The following is a 25,684-nucleotide window of genomic DNA, read 5'->3' as shown; positions in this document are numbered from 1 at the left end:
TTTTTCACATCCCTCTTCTCACCAGAGCTACCCACTTTCAGACCTGCACCTAATTTAACACCCACTGTTGTATCCTTATAAGTTCTACCATCATAGAACTTGTTGAGGAACTCCTTCCCACCAGCAACTCGGGAAAAAGAACTTTTCCCTACTGGAGCCTCTGCACCTGCAACTCTAGCCCTCACCACGTCAGGGCGCTTCACAGACTTCCTCGGATATTTCGCAGTCGACACCGAAATTCTCCTCCCATCGACCATGACATTGTGCATCTTTTCCTTGGCCTCGAGCAAATCCTTTTTGCTATCAAAGTGAACAAAAGCAAACGTACAATCGATGTACTTAGGTTTCCTATTAACGAACGGAATGAAAACCTTAATCACTTTGCCATGATAACTAAAACGTTCCCAGAGAACACTTCTAGTCACTCTCCTGCTAAGGTTGTCCACGAAAACAACCCACGAGACTCCTCTAGGCACTGCAAAACCACATTCTGACGAGACACTACCAACCGACTTCTCACTCACTCTCTCTCTAATTTTCTCACTCATGATTTAATGTCATTCTATTGAACTTGCTTAGTCCTTTCTTAATAGCTTTCAACTCGGCCAAAGGAGGGCCTGGACAATAATAAGATCTCTATTATTTTTCACTAATGTCCCTAAGCATCTCTGGGAGGAAGCAATCCTCAATCCTCATTGCCACATACCTCACCAACAGAATGCCTAACCGAGTCCTACAGTTTAAAAAACCCATAGAGAAAAGTAGAGAGAGAAAAGTTAAAAGGGAAAATAGATTCCGGCGAGGTCTGAAAGGCTTTTGTCGATAATCTTAGCAGGAGAGTTTCTCGGCTAGAGCTTAGGGATATTTTTCGTCCCATGGGACTGTGGAGAGAGTTTTCATCCCGAAAGAAACCAAAAATCCAAAATACAGATTTTCCACTTTCGCTTTTGTTCAGTTTGAGAGGGAATCTAGTTTGAAGAGGGCAATCGAGATGTTGAATGGTTCACTGATAGATGGGAGAAGGATTTCTGTTGGAGTTGCTAAATACAATGATGTTCGTCCAAGGATTGTGGTAAACAAGAGTCCAGTTAAGTTGGTTCCAGATTTGTCCACAGTAGGACGTTCTAAGTTGAAAGAGGCAGATTTATCCAGTAGGAGTGTTAGAGATGATAGAACGTACAAAGATGCTTTACTTACTGAGGTTACGAGGATGAATGCATTGGAGTATAGGGAGATTTTCTGAAGGGAGCCATAGGGAGAAAACCAAGAAGAATGTATTGGAAATGTATATCCCAATCGACGGTCGGAGTTGGGTCAGAAGATCTTTAACAGGGATTATTAAGCTCTCTCTTGATTTTAAGTCAGTTTATGAGTTTTTCATTAGTAACGGTTATGAAGTTCAGATTGCTGATTGGGGTTATGCCCATAATTCCTGTGCTATCATCTTCAAATCTCAAGAGGAGATGTCGGAGGCATGGACAAAGAAGAGAGGTGTAATAGGCTTCTGGTTTGACAGATTGGCCCCTTTACTGAATGAAGGAGTGACAATGGCTTTCTGCCAGCTCGAGTTATCTGGGGTGCCTCTGTTATGCTGGGATGAATTTTTTTTGGTACGAGTTGCTGGGAGATGGGGGAATAACGTAGAAATTCATGAGTCCACAAAGAACAGGGATGATCTCACGTCTGCTAGAATTCTTATGAGAGTTGCTAGTCCTTTTGATGTTCCCGAATTTATTACTCTCGGCTCCTATGGTAGATCGTATAGAGTCTCCATTAAAGTTGGATCACCTAGTGAAGATTCAAATCCTTTTTTTAAATTTTCTCCGGCGACCGGAACATTTGGGAAACAGTTTAGTGAGACGGGGTCTGAGGAAGGCGATTATAGGGGGAAGTCAGATTATGAGGAAATTTCAATCAAATCAGCTGAGACGTTCAGACAAATGGTTGACTTGTGGATTGAGAAGGGCATGTCCTTTGGTTCAGAAGGTACTGATGGGGAAAAACATCTTCCAAGACTTACTAAACATGGGAAAATATTAATGGAGTGTCTGATGGTCAGAACGTTGGGAATATCAGAGGTGACTTTGCAGGTCTGGGTATCAGATTTTCAAAAAGTTCGGTTGATGGGCCAGAAGCCCAATCTGATGACTTTGAACTGGGTGGTTTGGAGGCTTCTAACATAATTCCTTATGGGCCAGCGTATACAATCAATAAATTTGGTAAATTGGTTCAGAACAGGGGAATTGCAGAAGCAAGCTGTGCCAGAAAACAATATAAGGGGTTCTGCTCTATTCCAGGTTCGTCTGGCAGTGCAGATCTGGAGGTTAACAAAACTAATTCTAAGCTGACAGTCCCTAGTTCAGAACTATCAAAGAGCTTATCAAGGGGCAGAACAAGGGTGGTGCGTAGAAGTTCCCTTTCTACAAAAAGTGAGCCTCTTTAGAGGAGGGAAATGGCCAACTTTAGAAGAGTCTACAGAAGATGTAAGGAGAGGAATTACTGGTATGGGAATGATCAAAAAGAAAATAATGCTACAAAGGATGTAATAGGTCTAAAGAAGGCTAATGAATATGTAACATCCTCAATACCGGGTTAGTAATTTAAGTATAAGATTTTAAAATTTCAGTGATCAAATTAAATAAATAAAAAAGTGAAGGAATTAATTAAAAGATGTTGGTGTAGGATGAATTAATAAGTGAAGGAAAAGTAAGAGGGTAAAAGGGTCATTGAGCAAATAAAAGGGGTTGGGGTGTTACAGAATAGGCTTATACGACGGTTCTCCAGATTACTACAATAGCAGAGTCTAATTTACGGGGCAGTGAGGTTCCAAATTTAGTGGATAAAGCCGGTGCCAGGAGTTTGGTTGAAGAGTCTGAGGGTGGTGTTGAGGAAAAGCATTTGTCTATCTAAAATTCTGACACTTCTAAGAGAAGGGCAAGAAGAATTCTGGTTAGAGAAGCTTTAGAACATGTCAATATTTATACAACATCTTCTTCAGGTTTCTCGGAAATCTTGGATGAAGCAGTAGCTACATGGCAAGTTAGTCAGATTCTGGGGGTTTCTTTTACACAGGGGAAGGAAGCTTTCTTGGATAAAATCATTGAGCTGGAGAAAGGTTTGAAGGTGGCAAACTGAGTTGCCATTTTGGGGAAACTAGATTATTCATCAGTTTTTATGAAGGATAACTAGCTATAATTTCATGGAATGTCAGGGGTTTGGGAAAAAGAGAAACAAATAGCAGTTCAGAGATTAGTCTCCAACTATCATCCTTCTTTTCTTTGGCTACAAGAAACTAAAATAGAAAACATCCACATGTCTTTTTTGAGAAGGAAGGGATTGAATATTTTTCAGGGGGTTATTGAATCTCCAGCTACTGGTTCTTCAGGGGGGTTATTATTTTGTTGGGATGAAAATGTGTTTGAAATGGAAAATCACAGTATTAACAGAAGATTCATTGCGGTTATAGGGAAATTCAGATTTAATCAGTTCAGAAGTATTCTCATTAATGTTTATGGACCCTCAGTGGATGAAGAAAAAGAAAGTTTTTTTGAAGAACTGAGTGTGTTCATTACTGGACAGGATCTGCCGGTTTGTGTTGGAGGGGACTTTAATGTCTACTTGTGTGAGGATGAGAAGGTGGGCAGAGCTCAGAACAGACTTTCAATAAGGATTTTCACTCAGTTTATTCAGTCAACAGGTCTAATTAATCTGCCTTTGAATGGGGGAAGGTTCACTTGGTGCAATAACCAAGATGATCCGACTTTTGTTAGGTTGGACAGGTTTTTGGTAGACGGACAATTTTTGGATGGTTTTCCCGAGATAATTCAGTCACTTATTCCTAAATCTATTTCAGACCATAATGCTATTCTTTTACAAGATGGCAGAGTTGATTGGGGGGGAAAACCTTTCAGACTATTTAATTATTTGATGGAGGAAGAAGGTTTTGAGGAAATGGTTTGTCATACTATAGCAGATTGCAAGGAGGATGGGAGAAAAGCTGGAATCCTAAGTGTTTTGAAGAAGTCTAAGGTTGCCATTAAGAATTGGACAGGGCAGAAAAATCAATTTCTGGGAGCCACAATTTCAGATTTGGAAAGGAGAATCCACAAGTTAGAGGAGGACGTTCAGATGTTGCAGGACAGCTCGGTTCAAGGGGAAATCGTGGAGTTACGTAATTGTAGATCAGAGTTGTGGAGACTCCTTAGAATTGAGGAACAGATTTGGTATCAAAATTCCAGAAAGAAGTGGATTAACGATGGGGACCGAAACACTCGATTCTTCCATACTTGCGCTTCAGTTAGAAGAAAACGTAATGCGTTGAATGCTTTGTTAATTGAGGGGAATATTACTCATGATCCAGTTGTAATTAAGGTCACTGTTAAAGAGCACTTTTTTAATATTTTCAATAATCGGTCTACTTTGGATGTGGAAGACATTGGGTTGACGTTTCCTAGAATTTCCGTGGATCAAAACATTCTTTTAGAGAAAGAATTTTCAGAGGAGGAGGTTTGGGAGACTTTAAAGTCTTGCGATAGTAATAAAGCTCCGGAGCCCGACGGATTGAACTTGAGATTTTTTAAAAGGTTTTGGTTTGTACTTAAAGGTAACATCATGCAGTTTTTTCACAGATTCCATAGGGGGGAAAATTGGGAACATGGTATTAACCACACCTTTATCACCCTTATTCTTAAGGGCTCTAACATTGGAAGTTTAGATGATTATAGACCTATTAGTCTAGTAGGAGGTGTATACAAGATTATTTCCAAGTGTCTGTCAAGAAGGATTAGAAGCTGTATGGGAGATATCATCAGCCAATCACAATTTGCTTTTATACTCGGTCGGCAAATTTTGGATTGCTCCCTCATTGCTAACGAGGGCATTGATTATTGGAGGAAGAAAGGGCTAAAGGGTTGTGTTTTTAAAGTAGATTTCAAAAAGGCTTATGACACGGTTGATTGGCCTATCTTATTCAAGGTGATGGAAAAAATGGGATTTGGTTCGACTTGGATTAGTTGGATCAGGAAATGTGTCTCTACTGCCTCCATTTTAGTGTTAGTTAATGGGTCTCCAACCGAGGAATTTTCGATGGCCAAGGGACTAAGACGGGTGTTCACTTTCACCTTTGTTATTTAATCTAGTAGGGGAGTTGCTGAATTTATTAATACTGCGGGCTGTTTCTGAAGGACTATTTTCTGGTCTGACAGTTGGCAAGGAGGAAGGTTACAGTTTGCTGATGATTTAATTTTTTTCTGTGGAGCTTCGAAAACACAGATTATGAATGTGAAGAGGGTGCTCAGAGTTTTTGAGGTTATGTCAGGGCTGCAACTTAACCTAAAGAAAAGCAGTTTGTTTGGGATTAATATTTCCCAAGAGGAGGTTCAGACCTGGGCAGCTTCTATTGGTTTTTCGGTTGGGAGATTCCCCTCTAATTACCTAGGTCTTCCATTAGGGGCAACTAAGAATGCATCTGCTATTTGGGAACCGGTGGTGCAGAATTTTCATACTAAATTAGCGGGTTGGAAGGCTGCTACACTTTCATTAGCAGTGATCAAATCGGTTCTGTTCTCACTGCCTACGTATTTCTTGTCTATGTTCAAGATTCCAGTTTCAATCCTTAAGGCTCTAAACTCGATCATGTCTAATTTTTTATGGGGAGGGGGAGGGGGAAATGGTTCAAAGAAGATTCACTGGGTTAAATGGTATGATGTATGTAAACCTAAGAACGAGGGTGGTCTGGGAGTCCGGAATCTGACTAGTATGAATAGAGCATTCCTAGGGAAATGGTTTGGGAGACTTGCAAATGAGAGACACTCTGTTTGGAGGAATTTTATCTGTAGCAAATACAACATTGATTCTTCAAGGTTACTGTTTGATAGCAAGGTTCCTCCTCAATCTTCTTGGCTTTGGAGATCGGTGGTTAACAATCATTACAAACAAGACTCTTTTGGCTCTAAGTTTCGAAGTTTGTGTAGTTTTTATGTTGGAAATGGTAAGCTTATTCGTTTTTGGCAAGATAGTTGGGCTGCAGATTATCCGCTTCAGTTTCTTTTTCCTAGATTGTTTTCGGTTTCTTCTAATAGATCTGGTAAACTTTGTGAGTTTGGGGAATTCCTTCCTTCTGGCTGGGTTTGGGATGTTCAAGTTAGAAGAAATTTAAATGATTGGGAGGTTGAACAATGGTGTAACTTGGTGAGCTTCATCTCTCCCTATTCTTTGTCTAAAGATTCCAGTGATATTTTACTTTGGAAAGGCAGTGGGGATGGTGTTTTTTCAGTCAGTTCTTGTATTAAAAGAGTTGCTTCAGGATCAGATGATGTTTGCTTCTGGAATAACATTATTTGGAGAGGTTTGGTACCCCCTAGAGTTGAATCTTTAATGTGGCAGGTTGTGCTTGGCAAGCTAGCTGTTAAATCCGAACTGATTAAAAGAGGGGTTCAAGGTATCGAGGATGATTTATGCCCTCTTTGTAAATTGGTTGAGGAAACTTCCACGCACTTATTCTTTACATGTTCGGTTGCATGGGCTTTGTGGTACAAATTTTATAATTTTTGGAGATTTAGTTCTGTGTTTCCTGCTGATGCAAAAACCTTTCTTACTGCTTGGGATGAGTTGAAATCAAATTCTTCTATTTGGACTTTCATTCCTGGGGCTATCATTTGGACCATTTGGAAGGCCAGAAATTTTATTGTCTTTGAAGGGGGAAAGCTTGATCAGTTAGAGTTATTTTTCTTATCACGAGTTAGGCTGGCTTCTTGGTTTCTAGCTAAGCACAAGGACGTGTGTATTCATAAGGATTCCTTGATTATGGATCCTTCATTAGCAGATTCCTACTCGCCCTACAGCTCTATGAAGTCTTCCTCATTCCCTTGGGGACCTCCCCCTTCTGGTTTTTTAAAATTGAATGTGGACGCAACCGTTGGTAGTGACTGGAAGAAATCGGGTATAGGAGGTATTTGGAGGGATCATTCAGGTTCAGTCCTAGGTTCTTTTCAAGAGTCAGCTGGTCCAGGACCTCCGACTATGATCGAACTTAAAGCTATTCAGAAGGGTATTTCATTATATGCTTCTGCTCAAGGGAGGGTCAAAGATAGGCTGATTGTTGAGAGTGATAGCAGGGTTGCAGTAGACTGGATCAACAATGTCAATTCATGCCCAGTTGTTTATGCTTTCGTTGTTAGTGATATAGTTGACAATCTTAGACCTTTGGGGGGTTATAAATTGGGTTGTTAGGTCAGCTAATATGGACGCCGATGCTTTAGCAAAGGCTGGAATAGGCTAATGTTTATGTTGTTTGCTGTTTCAGTTTAGCATTTGATTCCTGTTCGGGTGGGATTTATAGACTGTTGTAAGGGTTATTTCGAAGAGATTTATCGAGGTTGTAATCTTATTTTCTTTTATGAAAATCTAAGGCGCTCTTTTCCTCCTTCCAATGATTAAGGAGCTTCTTTTCAAGATCCATTAATCAAGGAGGTTTTTAATGAGGCCTTCTAATCTTATCAAAAAAAAATTAAAAAAATTTAGGTGTTCAACATTTGTACATGTTCATCATCAATTTCGAACTAAACTTGACCCTAGATCCATAAAATGCATCTTTATAGGTTATTTGTCTACTAAAAACGGCTACAAATGCTACTCTCCTATTATCAAAAGGTCATACACTTCCATGGATGTCACTTTTGTAGAACATAAACCTTTTTTTTAATAAATATGAAATTTAGGGGGAGAAATCAAATGAATTTCAATTTTTTTACAACCTTCAACATATTCAACTTATTCCTTCATACACCAAAGAACCAACAAACTCCACATCCTCGCCAAATCCTATCAATTTAACTTCTCCAGCGAAAACTCCTCCAAAACCGTAACTTGTTTCTTATAAAAAAAATCGTAACTTGGAAGGAAAGAACTTCATGTCTATACAAGGAGGGAAAAGCCTAACTCATAGGAAATCATACAACATGGGACTTGTCAAGAATTGGATCCAAATCAACTACCTCAAAAAAGTGATGAAGGTATGGAATCCTCTTACAATGAAGCTCTTATTCTCTTATTGATAATATTGATTTGCCTATTATTCAGAGAAAGGGGGGTCAAAAAATGCACAAGTCATCCTATTGAGAGGTATGTTGCATAAGGGAAGTTATTGCCTTCAATTAAAACATTCACTGTAACACTGGACAAAATCCAGAATCCTAAGTCAATATAAGAGTCTTTAAAGGGCCCTAAGGTGGAACAGATAGTAGAAGAGGAGATCACAGCTCTAGGAAGTAATAAAACTTGGGTTCTAATTGAATTACCTCCGGGAAAAAGGCAATAATTTGTAAAAGGATTTTTACAATCAAATATAACTCAGATGGGAGTGTGGAAAGGTTCAAGGCAAGGTTAGTAGAAAAGAGATTCACCCAATCTTATGATATTGACTACCAAGAACCATTTGCAAAATTAAATACAGTTATAGTGTTATTATCATTGGCAGCAAACAAAGATTGCCACTCTACCAGTTGGATATCAAGAATGTCATTCTAGATGGAAATTTGGAAGAGGATGTTTACATGAAAATTCCACTAGGTTTGAATACGATCTCAAATGATCACAAGGTATGTAAGTTAAATGAATCCCTGTATAGCCTCGAGGTAATGACCAAGGGCGTGGTTCGACATATTCACAAAGGCTTTTATGAAATATGGATACAAACCGTGTCAATCTGAAAACACATTGTTTGTAAAAATGTCTCCAAAAAAAGAAGAAAAATATTCTCATAGTTTATGTAGCAGGAGATGATACGAGAGAAATTAGCATATTAAAGGCATTGTTAGCTATTGAATTTGCGACTAAGGACCTTGATTGTCTTAGATACTTATTGGGTATGGAAGATCACAGGTTGAAATTATAATTAATCAAAGGAAATACATCCTTGGTCTACTTTTTGAAACCGGTATGACAGGATGCAAACCAACCGAGGTGAACAAGGAACAATACCAAAGAATGGTAGGGAAATTAATCTACTTGTCTCTTACCAAACCAGATATAGCTTTTTCAGTGAGTGTTGTAAGTCAACACATGAATGATCCTAGAGAAAATACCTTGAAGTTGTAAATACAATTTGAGATACCTCAAAATGACTCATGGACATGGTTTAATTTCCAGCAAAAATGAAAACAAAAAAATAGAATTTTTTTCTGTTCTGAGATAGGTTGGAGAGTCGATTGATAGGAGGTCTACAAGTGGGTATTGTTCTTTTGTACAGAGAAATTTAGTCACATGGAGAAGCAAAAAACAGTCAGTTGTGTCTATAAGTGGTCTAGAGGCAAATATAGAGCACTTGCTCTTAGACTTTGTGAAGGGACATGGATACAACGGCGGCTAATAGAAATAGAGGTGAATTGCAATTTGGATTGCAAAGTGACAGCTAATTAGCTATCAACATTGCTAAAAATCCCATCCACCATGACAGAACCAAACACATTGAGATAAACAAACATTTCATCTCTGAAAAGGTCAACAATGGTTCTGTAAAAATCAACTTTGTTCCTACATAGAAGCAACTAGCCGATGTTCTCACCAAGACCCTTCCAAGAATAACCTTTGATGAGTTCACATCTCCACAAGGTATACTCACCGGCTTGAGGGGGAGGGTAAATTGAAGTCATGTAAATACTAGTAGTTTTAATTACTGTTAATTTTTTGTATGTTAGTAGTAGTCGGTAGTTAAGTTTTACTCTAAGTCTTCTCTTATCTAAAGTTTAAATAAGTCTTATCTTATCTAGAGATAGAGGATTGACAGATAAGTTTTATTTCTAGTAGGTCTCTATGTATTTCAGCTTATAAGTGGGATCCTTTCTGTACGATTAAAGGTAAGAGAATAAAAACAAAATCCTCTTTACCAAAATACCCTTTTCTACACCATAAAAAATACTTTAGATATGGTATGATTCCTTATGCTTTAGACAAATTTATATGTTTCATGAAGCATAAACATATATAGCCATGACCCAATAGGCTGTTAGAAACAAGAGGTATACGAATAGATATATTCCATATTCCTATAAAAAAATAGATATATTCAATATCAGCATCAATAAATAACTAGGATTTGAGCATATTTTTTTTTATAAAAGTAGGAGGTCTCATTAAAAAACCCCTACATAGTTGACCTTTACCAAAAGGAAAGGGACAACTAGCGGAAGGAGGAAAAGAGTACCTCATTTTATTGATAAAAAAAGTCACTTTAGAAAGAAAAGAATAAATAAATAAATAAAAAGAAAAACCAAGACGAGGAAAGAGGAGAAAAAAGACTAACAACATAAGAGATAAGAAAGAATCTTACTGCTTTACTTCATCAAATTTCAAGTAGTCCAATGCAATTTGCAGCTGACGCATCCGTGAAAACTTCAGATCCCATCCTAACATAGCAGCAATTCAAATGAAATTTGGAAATCGAGTTCAGCATTATTTATTTATGCAACAATCTATGAGTCATCACAAGAAATATATGAAAGAAAAAATGATTACAGAAGGATGAAATCCCAAAACCGATTTTGATTAAAAAGAAAGGTCTCAATGAAAGCGCAAGTAAAACTTCTCTACTCTGGAAATACATCCCAACAATATGAATACTCCAGAGTGAAAACAAATGATACAAGAAAAAACTTATCTGAAGAGCATCACTACAAATTTTGCATATGAGAAGGTGATCTTTCATTTTACACCTCTGGATTATTCCAAAGTATTTCTCTGGAGCAAATAATGAAACAAGACAAGGAAGTATCTTTTTAAACAAACATTTTTTTCTTTAGAAACAACAATAAGAAAACATTTTACAACAGTATCCTGGCAATAAAATAAACCAATTATGTCATAGATGCCATAACCACTATTTATCTCTGCTAAATACAAGAAAAAAAAAGTTAAAGATGATAGAAGATTATAATTGAAAAAAATCAGAAAGACTTAACAGTTGCTCAAGCAACCAGCTGGGCCAATGGACGCAACTAAGTTGTCGTTGAAGCCATACCCACACCACAAACACCACTAGTGCCACCAAAAAGATTAGCCACATAATTAAGTAATCTAATGTTCAACAAGACACAAGTAAAATTAAGACTAAACTGATCATCTTTTGAATTTTAGAGTGACAGCTTTTTGTTTTTCATAAGAGTTAAAGGCCTCGTTAAAAACCCCTTCATGATTAATGGAGCTAGTAGAAAAGCTCCTTAATCAGCGGAAAGAGGAAAAGAGTGCCTTAAAATTTCATTAATAACAAGATAAGATACATAACAATTACAACACCCAGAAAGTTCCCTTACAGAAAAACTTGAAACCCCAAAATAACAACCCTTAACATCAACACTGAACTCAGCCTATTCCAGCCTTAGCTAAGGCATCAACCTCTAAGTTAGTTGTCCTAGCAACCCATCTAACAACACCCTCAAAATCTTTAAGCCTATCAACGATGTCTTTAACAATAAAAGCATACACATATGGACATAGTTCAACATTCTTAATCCAGTCCACTGCCACCTTACTATCACTCTCAAGAATCAAACGATCCTTAACAAGCCCTCGAAAAAGACAAAGAAAAGTAAACCCTTTTGAATAGCTTTAAGCTCCATCAAGGTTGGAGGACCCGGACCAGTAGGCTCCTTGAAAGAACCTAAAATCGAACCATTATCATCTCTTAGAACGCCACCTAAACCACTCCTCTTCCAGTCAAATCTAGAAGCAACATCTAAATTCAATTTAATGAAGCCCTTAGGAGGAGGAAACCAAGGAATCTTAGGTACAATCGATTTGAATACTGAACAAGAAACCCCTAGGGAAGGATCAGATATAAGAGAATCCTTAGGAATAGAAATCTCATTGTACTTGGCTAAGAACCAAGAAGCAAGCCTAAATCTTGCTAAGAAAAATAATTCGGTCTGGTCTAACTTCCCCCTTTCAAATACAATGGCACTCCTGACTTTCCAAATAGTCCAGAGTACAACCCCTAGAACAAATGACCAGATAGCATAATTGGTCTTCAAATCTTCCCATGCTAGGAGAAAACTCTTAGCATTTGCATGAAAAACATAATTGAGCCTCCAAAACTTCATAAATTTATTCCATAATGTCCACACAATAGAACAAGTAAAAAATAAATGTGAGGAAGACTCCTCCTAGGAGAAAACTCTTAGCATTTGCATGAAAAACAGAATTGAGCCTCCAAAACTTCATAAATTTATTCCATAATGTCCACACAATAGAACAAGTAAAAAATAAATGTGAGGAAGACTCCTCCTCCAACTTGCAAAGTGGGCATAAAACATCATCAATACCTTGAACCCCTCTTTTAAACAGTTTTGTCTTTACTGCCAGCTTCTGAAGAACAACTTGCCACACAAAAGACTCCACTCTTGGAGGCAACAGACCCCTCCAAATTATGTTTTTTCATAAATGAACCTCCTCCGAACCCGATGAACACAACTTAACACAAGAGCTAACAGAATACATACCATCCGCATTGCCTTTCCATATCAGACCATCATTGGATTCTTTAGATAGGCTGAAATTCGAAATGATTGACATCATATTAGACCATTGTTCAAATTCCCAATCATTCAAATTTCTTCTCAATTGAACATTCCAAAACCAGCCGATAGATTGATATTCACCAAACTCAATTAATTTGTCAAACTTGTTTGAGGAAATAGAAAACAGTCTAGGAAAAATAACCAAAAGCGGATAATCCATAGCCCAAAGATCTTGCCAAAACCGAATGAACTCACCATTACCTACTTGAAAACTACACATGCTTCGAAACTTCGAACCAAAAGGTTCTTCTTTGAATTCACCACGGATCTCCAAATCTAAAAAGCTTGAGCTGGAACCTTACTATCAAACAATAATAAGGATGAATCAATATTGTATTTGCTACAAATCATCTTCCTCTAAACAGAGTTTCTGTCATTAGCAAACCTCCAAGACCATTTCCCTAATAGAGCTCTGTTCATATTGTTAAGATTCAACACACCCAAGCCTCCCTCATTCTTTGGTTTACACACAGTGGACCAATTAACCCAATGTATCTTGTTTTTACCAATACCCCCTCCCCATAAGAACTTAGACATAATTGAATTTAGGATTTTGTTAACCGAGGCTGGAATCTTAAACAATGACAAAAAATACGTTGGAAGCAACATAGGACCAACTTAACCAATACCAATCTCCTTGCCAATGAAAGAGTAGAAGCCTTCCAACCAGCAAGTTTCTTGTAAAAATTTTGAACCACCAGATCCCAAAGAGTTGATGAATTCCTAGTAGCACCAAGAGGAAGTCCTAGGTAATCTGAAGAAAAGCACCCAACTGAACAACCAATAGTCCTTGCCCAGTCCTCAACCTCCTATTGATTCGAATTAATTCCAAACAATTTGCATTTCTTTAGATTCAACTGAAGTCCAGAAATAAGTTCAAACACTCTAAGAACCCTCTTGACATTCAAAATTTGCATCTTCGAAGCACCACAAAAGATTATGAGGTAATCGGCAAATTGCAAATGAGTTAAGTTCATAAACCCATCCTCCCTACCTATTACCAATCCAGAAAACAACCCCTCAGAAACTGCCCTTAGAAGTAATAAATTAAGAAGTTCCCCTACTAAATTGAACAACAGTGGAGACAGAGAACCATGACGAAGACCCTTTGACATTGGGAATTCCTCAGAAGGAACCCCATTGACCAATACTGACACGGAGGTTGTAGTTACATGTTTCCTTATCCAACCACTCCATTTGGAACCAAAGCCCATTTTCTCCATAACTTTAAACATAATAGGTCAATCAACTGTATCATAAGTCTTCTTGAAGACAACCTTAAAAACACAACCCTTGAGTCTTTTTTTCCTCCAAAAATCAATTCCCTCATTAGCAATAAGAGAGCAATCCAAGATTTGATGACCAGGGATGAACGCAAATTGTGTAGAATTAATGATGTCTCTGATGCAACTTCTTAACCTCCTCGAAAGGCACTTAGATAAGATCTTATATAACCATCCTATTAAGCTTATAGGTCTATAGTCATCCAAGCCACCAATGTTGGAGACCTTCGGAATGAGAGTGATGAAAGTGTGATTAATATCATGTTCCCAATCTTTCCCCATGTAATCTTTCCCCAAGTAGAAATTGTGAAAAAATTTCAGAATGTCTTCCTTTAGGACATATCAGAACCTTTTGAAAAAACCCAAATTTAATCCATCTGACCCAGGAGCTTTGTTACTGTCACACGAATTTAATGTCTCCTAAATTTCTTCCTCCGAAAACTCTTTTTCTAAAAGAAGACTTTTCTCCAAGGAAATTCTAGAAAAATTCAACCTTATATCTTCCAATTCCAATGTAGACCGAAAATAAAAAATTATGAAAAAGTGATCCCTGACAGTGGCCTTGATAACAGTAGGATCTTGGATAATCTTTCCTTTGACATTTAGAGCATTCATAACATTCCTCTTTCTCCTAACTGAAGCACAAGTATGGAAAAATCTGGTGTTGCGATCCTCGTCTTCTATCCACTTCGATCTGGAATTTTGGTACCAAATATGCTCATTTATCTTATAAAGTCTCCATAATTCTGCTCGAAAGGTATTCAACTATGCTGCTTTTTCACTATCACTTACATCTTGCAACTGTTGGATGCCCAAGGGACGATCGACGTACATGCATACAGTGACAACAAGAATCTACAGGCACTAAATTCAACTAAAATTCATATATAAAATTGGATAATGCTACTTCGAGGATAAAGGTGAACTTCACGGCAAAGGGTAGGAGGTGTTTAACCTAACAACAACAAAATCATGAATATGACATTCAACTGAAATTCATATATAAATTAAGGATTGCATTCATTTAAATAATAACTCGAGCTACTCAGGAGTTTCTAACATAGCCAATCAAAATAAGTGTCATTTTTTTTCAAAATAATATTTATTTTGAATAAAACCAATTGATATATTTATCTAAAAATTAATATATGATTAAGTTGAAAATAAGTTTTAAATATTTAACACGTATTTAAGCTAAAACTTAATTTGATAATACTTAAAATAAATTTAAAATTAATAGTTTTTATGGGTTTTTTAGTTAGAAAAAAGTATTATATAAAATATGAAAAGAAAAAGGGTAATTTTGTCCCAAATATATATTTTAACTTTCCAACTACATGAGAAAGTGACTTTCCTGCCTTTATTAAGAAGAATTGTATTCCCATAATTGACGGAAAGTAACTCCCAAAGGAAAATTATGTTCCCAATAAAATTGATGATTTGAGCTTAAACATGGAAATCGAATCACTCTCCTACCAATTAAATTCCTTGGAAACCAATTACTTTCCATCATGCCAAACACCCTCGTAAGAGAAATTAGCACAGACAAAAACCATGCAGTTCACAGTTTCCAGGTGAGTACTTCTCACACAACATAAATCACTGAACCTCCTAAAACAATATAAAAGCAGCGTGCTAGATACACACCACCTAAACATATCCAACCCTAAGCATCTAAGATAGAAGAAATTACCAGTTAAATGCTAAGTAAAGAAAATCCCAAATTCTCAAACATAAATTAGAAGGCCAAAGAACATTTCTAACAATACCCAAAAGTCAAGAATCTATTCAAATGCTCTCAAGTCCAAATATGTGAAATTGCAACAGCTAATTTACCTGAGCTCTAATAGAGATAGCAACAATATAAAATGATAACCAGCAACATGTCCATTGCAATAGACTATTAATATGGAAACTGGGTTTAATGTTTGCCCTCAATTAACTACAATAAAGATGCCTGAACAGCGATAAAAGGGTATGTTACTAACAGCAGTTACCTATTGCACATAAAAGGACCAACAAATAAATCATTGGCAACAGTTATGATGATAGTCGACAATATAATTGAGTTATATAAAACCTTTTTACAATTTAAAACTACTTAAATCGCGGTGAAGGAGGAATTGCTTAAGAGAGGAGTTACTGGGGTTGAAGATACTCTATGCCCATTGTGCAGGAAGTGCAATGAGTCGGTCTCACATTTGTTTCTGCACTATGATGTGGTGTGGGATTTGTGGGCTAAGTTTTTGAAGTACTGGAATGTTTTCTTTGTGGTTCCGGGTAAGTTGATGGATTTCTTAATTGCGTGGGATGAGCTAGTTCCGAGATCTATCATATGGAAGTTTATTCCTAGGGTTGTGGTGTGGTCAGTTTGGAAATGTAGGAATGAGGTGATTTTTCAGCAAGGGAAGGTAGATTTTGCACTGTTGTTCTTCATTACAAGATTCAGAATTGTTTCTTGGTTTGGAACTTCATTTAAGGATGTTCATATTCCTTTCGATTCTTTGATAGGGGATTTAAAATTAGCAGACTTGAATGGCAATCTGAAAAAGAGGTCTCCTCCGTCTTCTAGGTGGAGTCTTTCTCCGGAAGGGTTCTTAAAAGTAAACGTAGATGGTGCAATGGTCAAAGGTTGGGATAAGGGTGGAATAGGTGGAATGATTAGGGATGGCAGTGGTTAGGTGCTTGGGTTGTTTTCAGAGAAGCTAGGGGGAGGTCCTCCTTTACTCGCAGAGCTTTTGGCGATCAAAAGAGGGTTGATTCTTATCGAGGAAGTTGATTACATTCCAAGTCAGGATTATTTTGGAATCGGATTCTACTAATGCTCTAAAGTGGATTAATAATTCGGACCTTAGTACTTCTTTGTTTAAATCCTTGGTGAGGGATATAGCTACTCGTGTGGAAAGGAAGGGTATTCTCACAAGGCATATTTCGAGAGCTGCAAATTGGGAAGCAGATGATTTAGCAAAAGCTAGTATAGGTTGTTTTTTGGGTTTTTGTAGTGGTTAAAGGTGTCCTGCCTTGGTTGTTCTTATTAAGGGAGTTATTAGGGTGTGTTATGTATTCAGAGTTCTGGTTTAAAGGTTATGTTGTTAGTAGTTAGTATTTAGGTGTGGAGGTGTATTATTGTTCACATTAATAAAAGTTAGAGGCACTCTTTTCCTCCTTCCTAGGTACTTCATGTTATGTTTATAACATGTAGGATATTTTTTTATAGGAATTACAGGCCTCATTAAAAAATCCCTTCTTGATTAATGGATCTTTTGGGAAAGTTCCTTAATCAGCGGAAAGAGGAAAAGAGTGCCTTAGGATTTTATTGATCAATGGCACAGAACATAAAATACAACCAGAAGACAAACTAACAAAACCATAAAATTTACAGAACACTTAAACAAAACCCCCTATACGACCAGACCTCTCATAAACAATAGCAAAACTATCACAGTTCTAACAACCTCAATAAAACAAGACCTTACTGAAAACCCTCTAAGGCAATTATAAATATTCATCCAATTCCCTGTTTAGCTAAAGTGTCAGCCTCACCATTGTTGCTCCTCGGAATAAGTCTTACAATGATCTCCCTCTCCAAGATTAGGGAAGCAATTTTTTGAACCAACGACCTAAGAAACCGAGGAGATGATGTCGGCAACAAAATCCAATCCACCACTGACTTACAATCACTCTCAATAATTAACCTTCCTTTCATCGCCCATTTCGACGAGAGAAAGAAGTCAATGCCTTTCTCAATGGCTTTCAGCTCAGCGAGTGGAGGAGGACCTGGACCAACAGCGTGCGAGAAAGACCCAAGAATTTTCCTTTCCGAGTCTCTTAAAATGCCCCCAATTCCCCCAGCAGCCCATCCCCACTAACTGCCCCATCAACGTTAACTTTAAAAAAATAAAGTGGAGGAGGAAGCCATCCCTGAACCTTCATCCTTTTAGGTTCCCTAGTTGCTTGTCAGCAAGTGTAGGGTCCCCAACAAGAGAGTCAACCTGAATGATAACTTTCGGGTACTTAGCTAGGAACCATTTAACCAATCTAAATCTGCATATGAAGAAAAGAGAAGGTCTATCCAGTTTCCAATCATCAAAAACCACCGAGTTTCTAGCCTTCCATAATGACCATATAACTACCCCCGGTATAAAGCTCCATATTATTGACTTTGGCCTTAAGTCCGACCATGAAGACAGCAAAGAAACTGGATCTTTAGGCAAAACTGACGAGACTCCCCATAACCTCCAGAAACTGCTCCATAGGTCCCATGCAACCAGACACGATATGAACAAATGCTGAATTGTTTCCTCCTGTTTCGCACAAAACGGACAAGAGACCTCCTCCAAAGTAACACCTCTTCTTATCAACTCCGTTCTAACTGCCAGTCTTTGATGAGAAACCTGCCAGAGAAAAGTTTCAACTCTAGGCGGAGCCAAACCTGACCAAACGAACCTTTTCCAACTGAGGCTACCCCCTGAGTTGGAAGAAAGGGTCAACTTGCAAGCTTTAGTGGTGAACAATCCATCTCCCTTCCCCGACCACGCCAGAAAATCATCCACCGAATCATACAGACCAACATTCTCCAGTAATGACATCAATCGGATCCAGTAATCCATCTCCCAATCACAGAGATTTCTTCTCGTTTGAATGTTCCAAATCCATTTATTACTCATGAGACTGCCAAACTCTGAAACTTTTCCCCACTTCTTGTTAGAAAGAGCATAAATCCTTGGAAATTGATTCTTTAAGGAATCCTCATTTAGCCACACATCATGCCAGAATACAATCGATTTTCCATTGCCTATTTGAATCTTCGAATGAGATCTCAAACCATTTCCAATTGCGTCCTCTGCCAAGTAGTTTTTTGTAATACCCTTCCATATCCAAGAATCCGAAGGAGAGACTACCTTGTTGAGGTCTAAAGACAGAATACTCACATTATGTTTACTGCAAATCATGTTCTTCCAAAGTGTGTCTTTTTCATTTGCGAACTTCCATACCCATTTACCTAGCAACACTCTGTTAGCGAAATTCAAATCCAGGATTCCCAAACCTCCCTCCTCTAAGGGTTGGCAAACCCTTTTCTAGTTTACCCAGTGAATTCGGCATTTTGAAGACCCTTCCCCCCACAAAAAGTTTGCCATAATAGAATTCAACTTCCTATAAACCTTACTCGGAATTCTGAAAATAGAGAGGAAGAAAATTGGCAAGGAGGATAGGACTGATTTAATCAACACTAATCTGCCCGCCATAGATAGTGTTGAAGCTTTCCATCCGGATAATTTTTTGTTGAAACTTTGCATGACTGGCTCCCAAAGAGCCTCTGAGTTTCTTTTTGCACCTAATGGTAAACCTAAATACACTGTTGGAAGAACCCCAACGGCACAACCAGTCTCCTTAGCCCATATTCTATAAAAAACTACTTAAATTAAAATTTCAACAGAGTTACACTTATAGGCTCCAGCTATGATGCTAGTCAACAACAAGATTGAGCGAATAATACTTTGTTTACTATATACAACATGAAAAACCTATCACTATTAAAGGAATTCAACGTCTATAGGAAGTGGCAATACTAATTCAATAAAAAAATTCCCAGTTCCAAGCCCATACAACCTCATAACTACAAATTTGAAGTCAATGCTATAAAAACAATACTCGCCTCATAACACAGACCAGATATTCCAGCCTCTCTTTAGTAGTCACAAAATTTTCCATCACTATCTTATTTTTTCCCCCTTTTCTAGAACTAAAAAATTCATAATTTCCATTTTTCTAAAGCTACTCTCCAGGATCAATGCACAGAGTTAACTTAGTCACCAGCACCTTGGGATATCAGCGGCTAAACCCCAGCCACCATAACTAAATATCCATTATGAATTTGACCAGAATAGAACAGACGTTGATTATCAGGAAGACATCAGTTCTGTATAGTTAGTTAACAGTTCAGGAAAAGCCTCAAAGACAGTAGAAAAGATATGCATGAGAATGATATTTAGGATGCTGGACATGCTAGATTGTAAAGAAGACAATAAAAAACTTGATATGGAAAACAATTGTAATCACCAAATTTTTGCTGATATATTCAAGTAAACCGTAATAAGTTTTTTTCTCACCATTTTCCAAGCATAAACGATCTGCCTCTTCAGGACCTTCATAGAGAAGAACTTTATCCAAAATTTCAACTTTCCAAGGTGACCATAACATTTTTGGCTCTTCCAGTCCCAGAATATTTTTTGTGTGACATCCAACGCCAGTACCAATACCTGACTGCTGATAATCAGTGGTTTCAATGGGAAGGAGATTTGATGAAACCGAAACAGAGGGGAGAACTACCGAAAGACCACCATCAGCCACCAAATAAAAACAACCCTGGAAAGTACAACCGACAGCTTCTCCAATAGAAACTTCTACTCTTCCTTGGAGAGAAAAATTTTTGCTTCCCAAATTCAAGAATCTATCATCTTGGACTATCGAATCTGTGTGCAAATTAAAATGTACAATTTGAGAACTCTTGCGGTCCTTGATATTCTGCCTTCTAATGAACCGGGTAATCCCAAAAGGAGAAAAACAAATACAGTCATCATCACTATATCTATCTGTAGGAAGAAAAATCTTTCGCATAAGGTGAAAATGTATTTTTGAATCATGAACTTTCTCATTCATTACTTTTGAAGCTGAAGAAAAACCATTCAAGATTGAATCAGGAAGGCACTCATTTCCATAACGTTTCCAGCCATGGATTTTCTGAAGAATATTGTTTCCAATATTATCACAAAAGGATAAAATTTCATTCGTTTTGGAAGAACTATTTAAATTGCAAGAATTTGAAGAACCAATATATATCTTTTGGTGGCTTACATCCGAACTCCCTACATCCCAACCAACCAACATCCCAAGTCCTAAATGCTGATAATGTGGAAGCAATTTTTCAAATGCACAACACTTGTCTGGTAGACAGTCCCCAGCATATATCACATACACTATATTGAATTCATCAACCACAGCCAAAAGAGGTGTATATGATGCAACAAGTAGCCTCTTAAATGTTCTTCTACCAAATAAATCACTATGCTGATAATTTGACTTGTTTTGCATATCATCATTTAGAGTTGACCTTTCTGGTTCACGCAAATTCGCAAAACACTGTAACTCACAAGCCCGTAAAATATCAAGATGTGCAACATGCTCACCAGACACTGCGTTATAAAAGAACACTAAGCCAGAAGCATTGAGGCAAATAAGAAAATCACCAGAAAAGTGGAAGTCTTTCCAATCATCCAGTGGAAATGTATTTTCATTTTGTGGAAGCTTCACCAAAGAAACCCACTGAATTCCCCAAATATTCAACCTGGCAATGACAATTATATTCTTAATCCTTTTTTCACTTCCATCAATAGCATTGAAAGATGCAGAGTTCATGAGTGTTAAAAAGAATCCAATTATATGATGAGAACTGCTAGAGAACACTCTGCAGCATTTGTATGAAGTGCTGGAACCAACATCAGAAGTATCCAACTCAACATTTTCATGGGAACCATTTTTTAGATTTCTAATAGTCTCTCGGCAGCCCTCCCCACTTGATGAAGAGTTCTTTTTACTAAGGAATCTCAGAACTGGGAAATCACTAGTAAAAATGCTAAAAGAAACAACCTTCGCAGAGCAAGGAAATGATGATTTAGGAGGAAACCTGGTCCAAATGCCACCCTCATATTCAACAGTTTCAGCTTTAGTGAAAAATGATCGCAACCACCTCTTTGAAGTGTCAGTTCCTGACAATACGTCAGCTCCAACTTTCTTACATATCTTGTCTGGAACTCCTAAATTTCCATTTGTGATGCTATTTTCAATGGTTTTCTGAGACGCTTCAAAAGACAAATCAATTGTCTTCTCTTTATTGTTATGTTGAAATGATGAGGACGAAGGGCCCCACTCAACCCATGTCCCTTCCCTGAACTCACCTGCTAACATTGCTTCAGTCACGCGGCTCTTGTCAGGCTGGGAGAAGGCATGTACCATCACACCTTGATTGCCAGACACAAAAAGAAGTTCTCTAAATGAACCATCTTTGTGCTGATTATAGGTATCCCCACACACACCCCAAGCCAATGAGTTTACATCATAAATAAAGGGATAACCGTTACACCTTGAAAATCCAGGTTCAAGGGAAATACCGTTATCAGAATCTATTGCTGATCCAGAAGTGCATGGAATATCATCCTTTAAATTAGACCTACAAGCTAATAAATCTAAATTTTGGGGTCTCTCATCATGATGACTTTGACAAATATCAGCATCTACAGAGCCCCCTGCAAACCAAAAGGGAAAAGTCAACAACTGTAAAAGTAAATCAAATACCCATGCAATTGAAACCAAGTTCACAACAACAGCAAGTAATTGATTAAAGGAAGCCCCATCTGAAGACCTTCCAACCCAAACAAAATGCAATACGATTTTGGCAGTCTAGAAACAGAGAATAAGAAATATTAACCTGTAGTCAAAGGAAGTAGCAAAGCTTGGCATTGGTACGAAAGCAATAACAGTAACTCCCTTGTCGGAGATATAAATGCTTCATGATATTCCGACAGATTGAGTGGCAACTCTGAGGGACCCCATTTATGTAACTGCAGTATAGCAGGACCCTCACCACTGGCAGTATGGTCCATTCTGTTCATAAGAAGAATCAAAGATGCAAACCATAAATACTATAATCATACAAAAATCTAAGTCTAATTCCTAAAATGCATTTTAACATTTAACATTGCCATGTAAAACCAATCTACTATGCATCCCAATCTACATGCCTATGCCAATCCTATGCCAATCTAATCAGAAGAAAGACATCTACAAAATAATCATTGCAAAACAGTACATGGACTAGTGCAATTCATTTTAATGCACAAGTTGCAAAAGGTATTCCAGTAATCGAACTGATAAGATAAATCAATCACATTTTCCTCCAGTTCAATCATGGGCGGGGACACTCTAGTAGAAGGGGTGTAACACCCCAAACCAAAATTTAAAATATATATTTATAAAAATATTAAAAATAAAATCGATCCCATTGTAAAAGAATATTGGCACCACCTAAAGTAAATTGACAACCGCCGTTTGCTTAAACTCCATTCGCTTGCATTCATAACAATTATAAATAAATAAACTAAACAAACAAACAAAAAGGATAGAAAATTTTACTAAGTGAACCTAAGTTAATAACGTTTACTGTAGCATTTAAAAATCAATCCATTTCTTCCGTCTACACTGATTCGTTTTTTTCAGCAATCAACCCGAAGCTAGCCAATACCACCCCCCACCCCCCCGAATTAACTTCGAAAAAGAAAATCTTCTAAACGAATTCAATAAGAAAATGAATCGTGCATCAATTACACGATTAAAATAGACTAAACAACAAAATTACAAAAGAAATCTAGAAAATTAGATAGGAAAAAAGACGATACGAATAGATTCTAGAATGAACCTGGAGAAGTTAAAACGGATAACTTCAATTGAATAACGACATCTCCACAAATCGCAAGAGCCTCTGAGCTTTTTCTCAGCAAACAAGATTGTTGTTTTTCTCCTTACGTGCTTGTTCTCCTCTCCCTTTTTTTTCTCCTTGTTTCAGGGGGATTTGAGAGAATAACTTTTTATTTATTATTTATTTTCGAGAGAAGACTACAGACATGTCGAAGTATGAAGGTTCGGGGGAAGAAAGAAGCCAAGGAAATCGAATGAGGGCCTTTCGGTGATTTCCTCTCTTTTCTAGGGTAAATTATAACTTTAGTATCTAAACTATTAACTTTATTCCGTTTTGGTATCAAAATTTTATTTTGTTTCAAAAATATACCTAACGTTTAGTTTAGGTTTCATTTTGTTATCTTCTGTTAAAAATTTAACAGTGATGTTAACGTGTCACCATTACATAATATCACGTCATCTTTGAATTTTTTTTTTAAATGTTAGATCAATATTAATAATAGGTACCAAATTGAAACCTAAATTAAATATTAAGTATGATTTTGAAATAAAATAATATTTAGGTACCAAAACAGAATACAAATAATAGTTTAGAAATTAAAAATGTGTAATTTACTCTTTTTCTATTATCTAAGCCGGGATTGAAATAGTATGTACGTATTGGGTTATAATGGATGAGAGGAAATGTGTTCTGTAATTTCTCATTGATCTTAAGGCATATCCACCTTTATTACCAAAATAAAATATAATCTAATATTTTTAATTACTCTTATTTGAAAATATAATCTCAATATTATCTTCTTTTTAAGGATTATATTATTAATATGATATTTGTGATCATTATTAATTATTTTAATTTAATTACTTATTTAATATAAATGAGTTATTATTATTATTATTATTAAAATAGTTATATAAACAAAAATTGAAATTAACAAGTAAATAAATAATCATTCATCAAAATTAAAGAACAAAAAATTGTTATAATAAAACTATTTAGATATGTACCTGATGGTGTACTTTACTTTAGGTAAGAAGGCGTCTACTTATTAAAAAAATTAATGTGGTTATCGTATTATTTTTTTATCTAATGTGGCCCTTCAACACAAAAAAAAACTTAATCTAACCCTTTAACCGACGTTTTTTATCATTAATCAACGACGTCGTTAATTCTTACTGATGTGGCATGTCAACTAATCCACCTCCCTTCGCTTAATGTTGACTTGGCGTTGATTGGATTTATATTGATCTAAGTTAGAAATTAATTAATTAAAAAAACTTTTACATTAGAAATCAATCGTCGGTGACGACCACCGCCGATGGTCATCTCAAACAAAAGGATAAGGTCGAACTTTTTTGGCCCCCTGAAGTCGAATATGTTGTTTGTTTTCCCAGACATCTCCTCGATCATTGCAGATCTACAAAATGATTCTTCGACCGCTGTGGGTTTCATCTCCTCGATCTTCGTCGTTAGTCGTTGGATGAAACCACCTCTTCAGTATGTTGCTCTCATTGTCATGGTAACATCTTCACCGTTAGGATTTACCAACGGCCATCGGGAATGCCGCAAACCAAGAGCTCCTTATCCTCGATGTCCCCCTCTCATTTTTCTTTTCATTTCAGCTTTGGTTGCTTGTTTGGGTTGTTGCGTTATTATCATTTACTTGCATATGGTCATGGTGTCCATCGCTGGTTGTTGAAGCCGACGAGAGCAGTTGTTGACTACAATAGTGGAGTGCTCAATGGTTGGATTGTTTGAAACCCTCATGTTTGAAAGCCACATCTTCATTGTTGATTGCTTTTTTTTTCTTTTTTTTTAATTAATTAATTTTCAACTTAGATTAATATAAACCCAGCCAACGTCGAGTTAGCATTAAACGAAGGGAGGTGGATTACTTAACGTGCCACGGCAGTAGGAATCAACGGCGTCCTGGATCAATGATGGAAAACATCGAACAAATGGCCAGATTAAGTTTTTTTTTTAGTTTGAGTTGGATTAAAAAAATAATATAAGAGACACATTGATTTTTTTTAAAGTACGGGATCTTAAGTGCCCTTTCGTCTTTACTTTATTATACATTTTCTAAATTAATTATTATATCAATTAAATAATTTATAGTATATTTGATAATATACATCGTTTAAATATTAATTGTAATTCATTTTCAAAATCAAACTCAGGAAATCTCTCTTCTTTTCTCTTTAAATAATTAATTATTGTATTTTAATGTTTAATTATATTATTTTTGATTTTTTTAAAATTTTAAAAGTTATTACGAATTTGTTAATAAAATTTAATTATTAAATAAATTTTGTAATATCAATAATCATGTACATTGAAATGTAAAAATACTGCATAAA

At 36.8% G+C, this 25,684-nt stretch overlaps 1 protein-coding gene across 1 annotated transcript in view; it reads right to left on the bottom strand.

Annotated features, from left to right (window-relative positions):
* The window catches only part of LOC120122919, an 80,171-nt gene extending 56,706 nt beyond the window's left edge, over positions 1-23,465 (bottom strand). The window contains exons 1-4 of the mRNA XM_039141960.1: positions 23,325-23,465; positions 22,338-22,513; positions 19,963-22,155; positions 10,328-10,403 (exon numbers count right to left, since the gene is read on the bottom strand). Of these exons, the coding sequence (XP_038997891.1) occupies positions 10,328-10,403; positions 19,963-22,155; positions 22,338-22,512 (2,444 nt within the window). The 5' untranslated portion in view covers position 22,513; positions 23,325-23,465. The remainder of the gene's footprint in view (positions 1-10,327; positions 10,404-19,962; positions 22,156-22,337; positions 22,514-23,324) is intronic.
* Between the last annotated feature and the right edge of the window lie 2,219 nt (positions 23,466-25,684).

This window comes from Hibiscus syriacus, unplaced genomic scaffold (assembly GCF_006381635.1).
Source record: "Hibiscus syriacus cultivar Baekdansim isolate YM2019G1 unplaced genomic scaffold, ASM638163v2 tig00110388_pilon, whole genome shotgun sequence".
Taxonomy (NCBI): domain Eukaryota; kingdom Viridiplantae; phylum Streptophyta; class Magnoliopsida; order Malvales; family Malvaceae; genus Hibiscus; species Hibiscus syriacus.
Note: the sequence above shows the minus strand (reverse complement) of the source record. Positions and strands in the feature narration are given on the sequence as shown.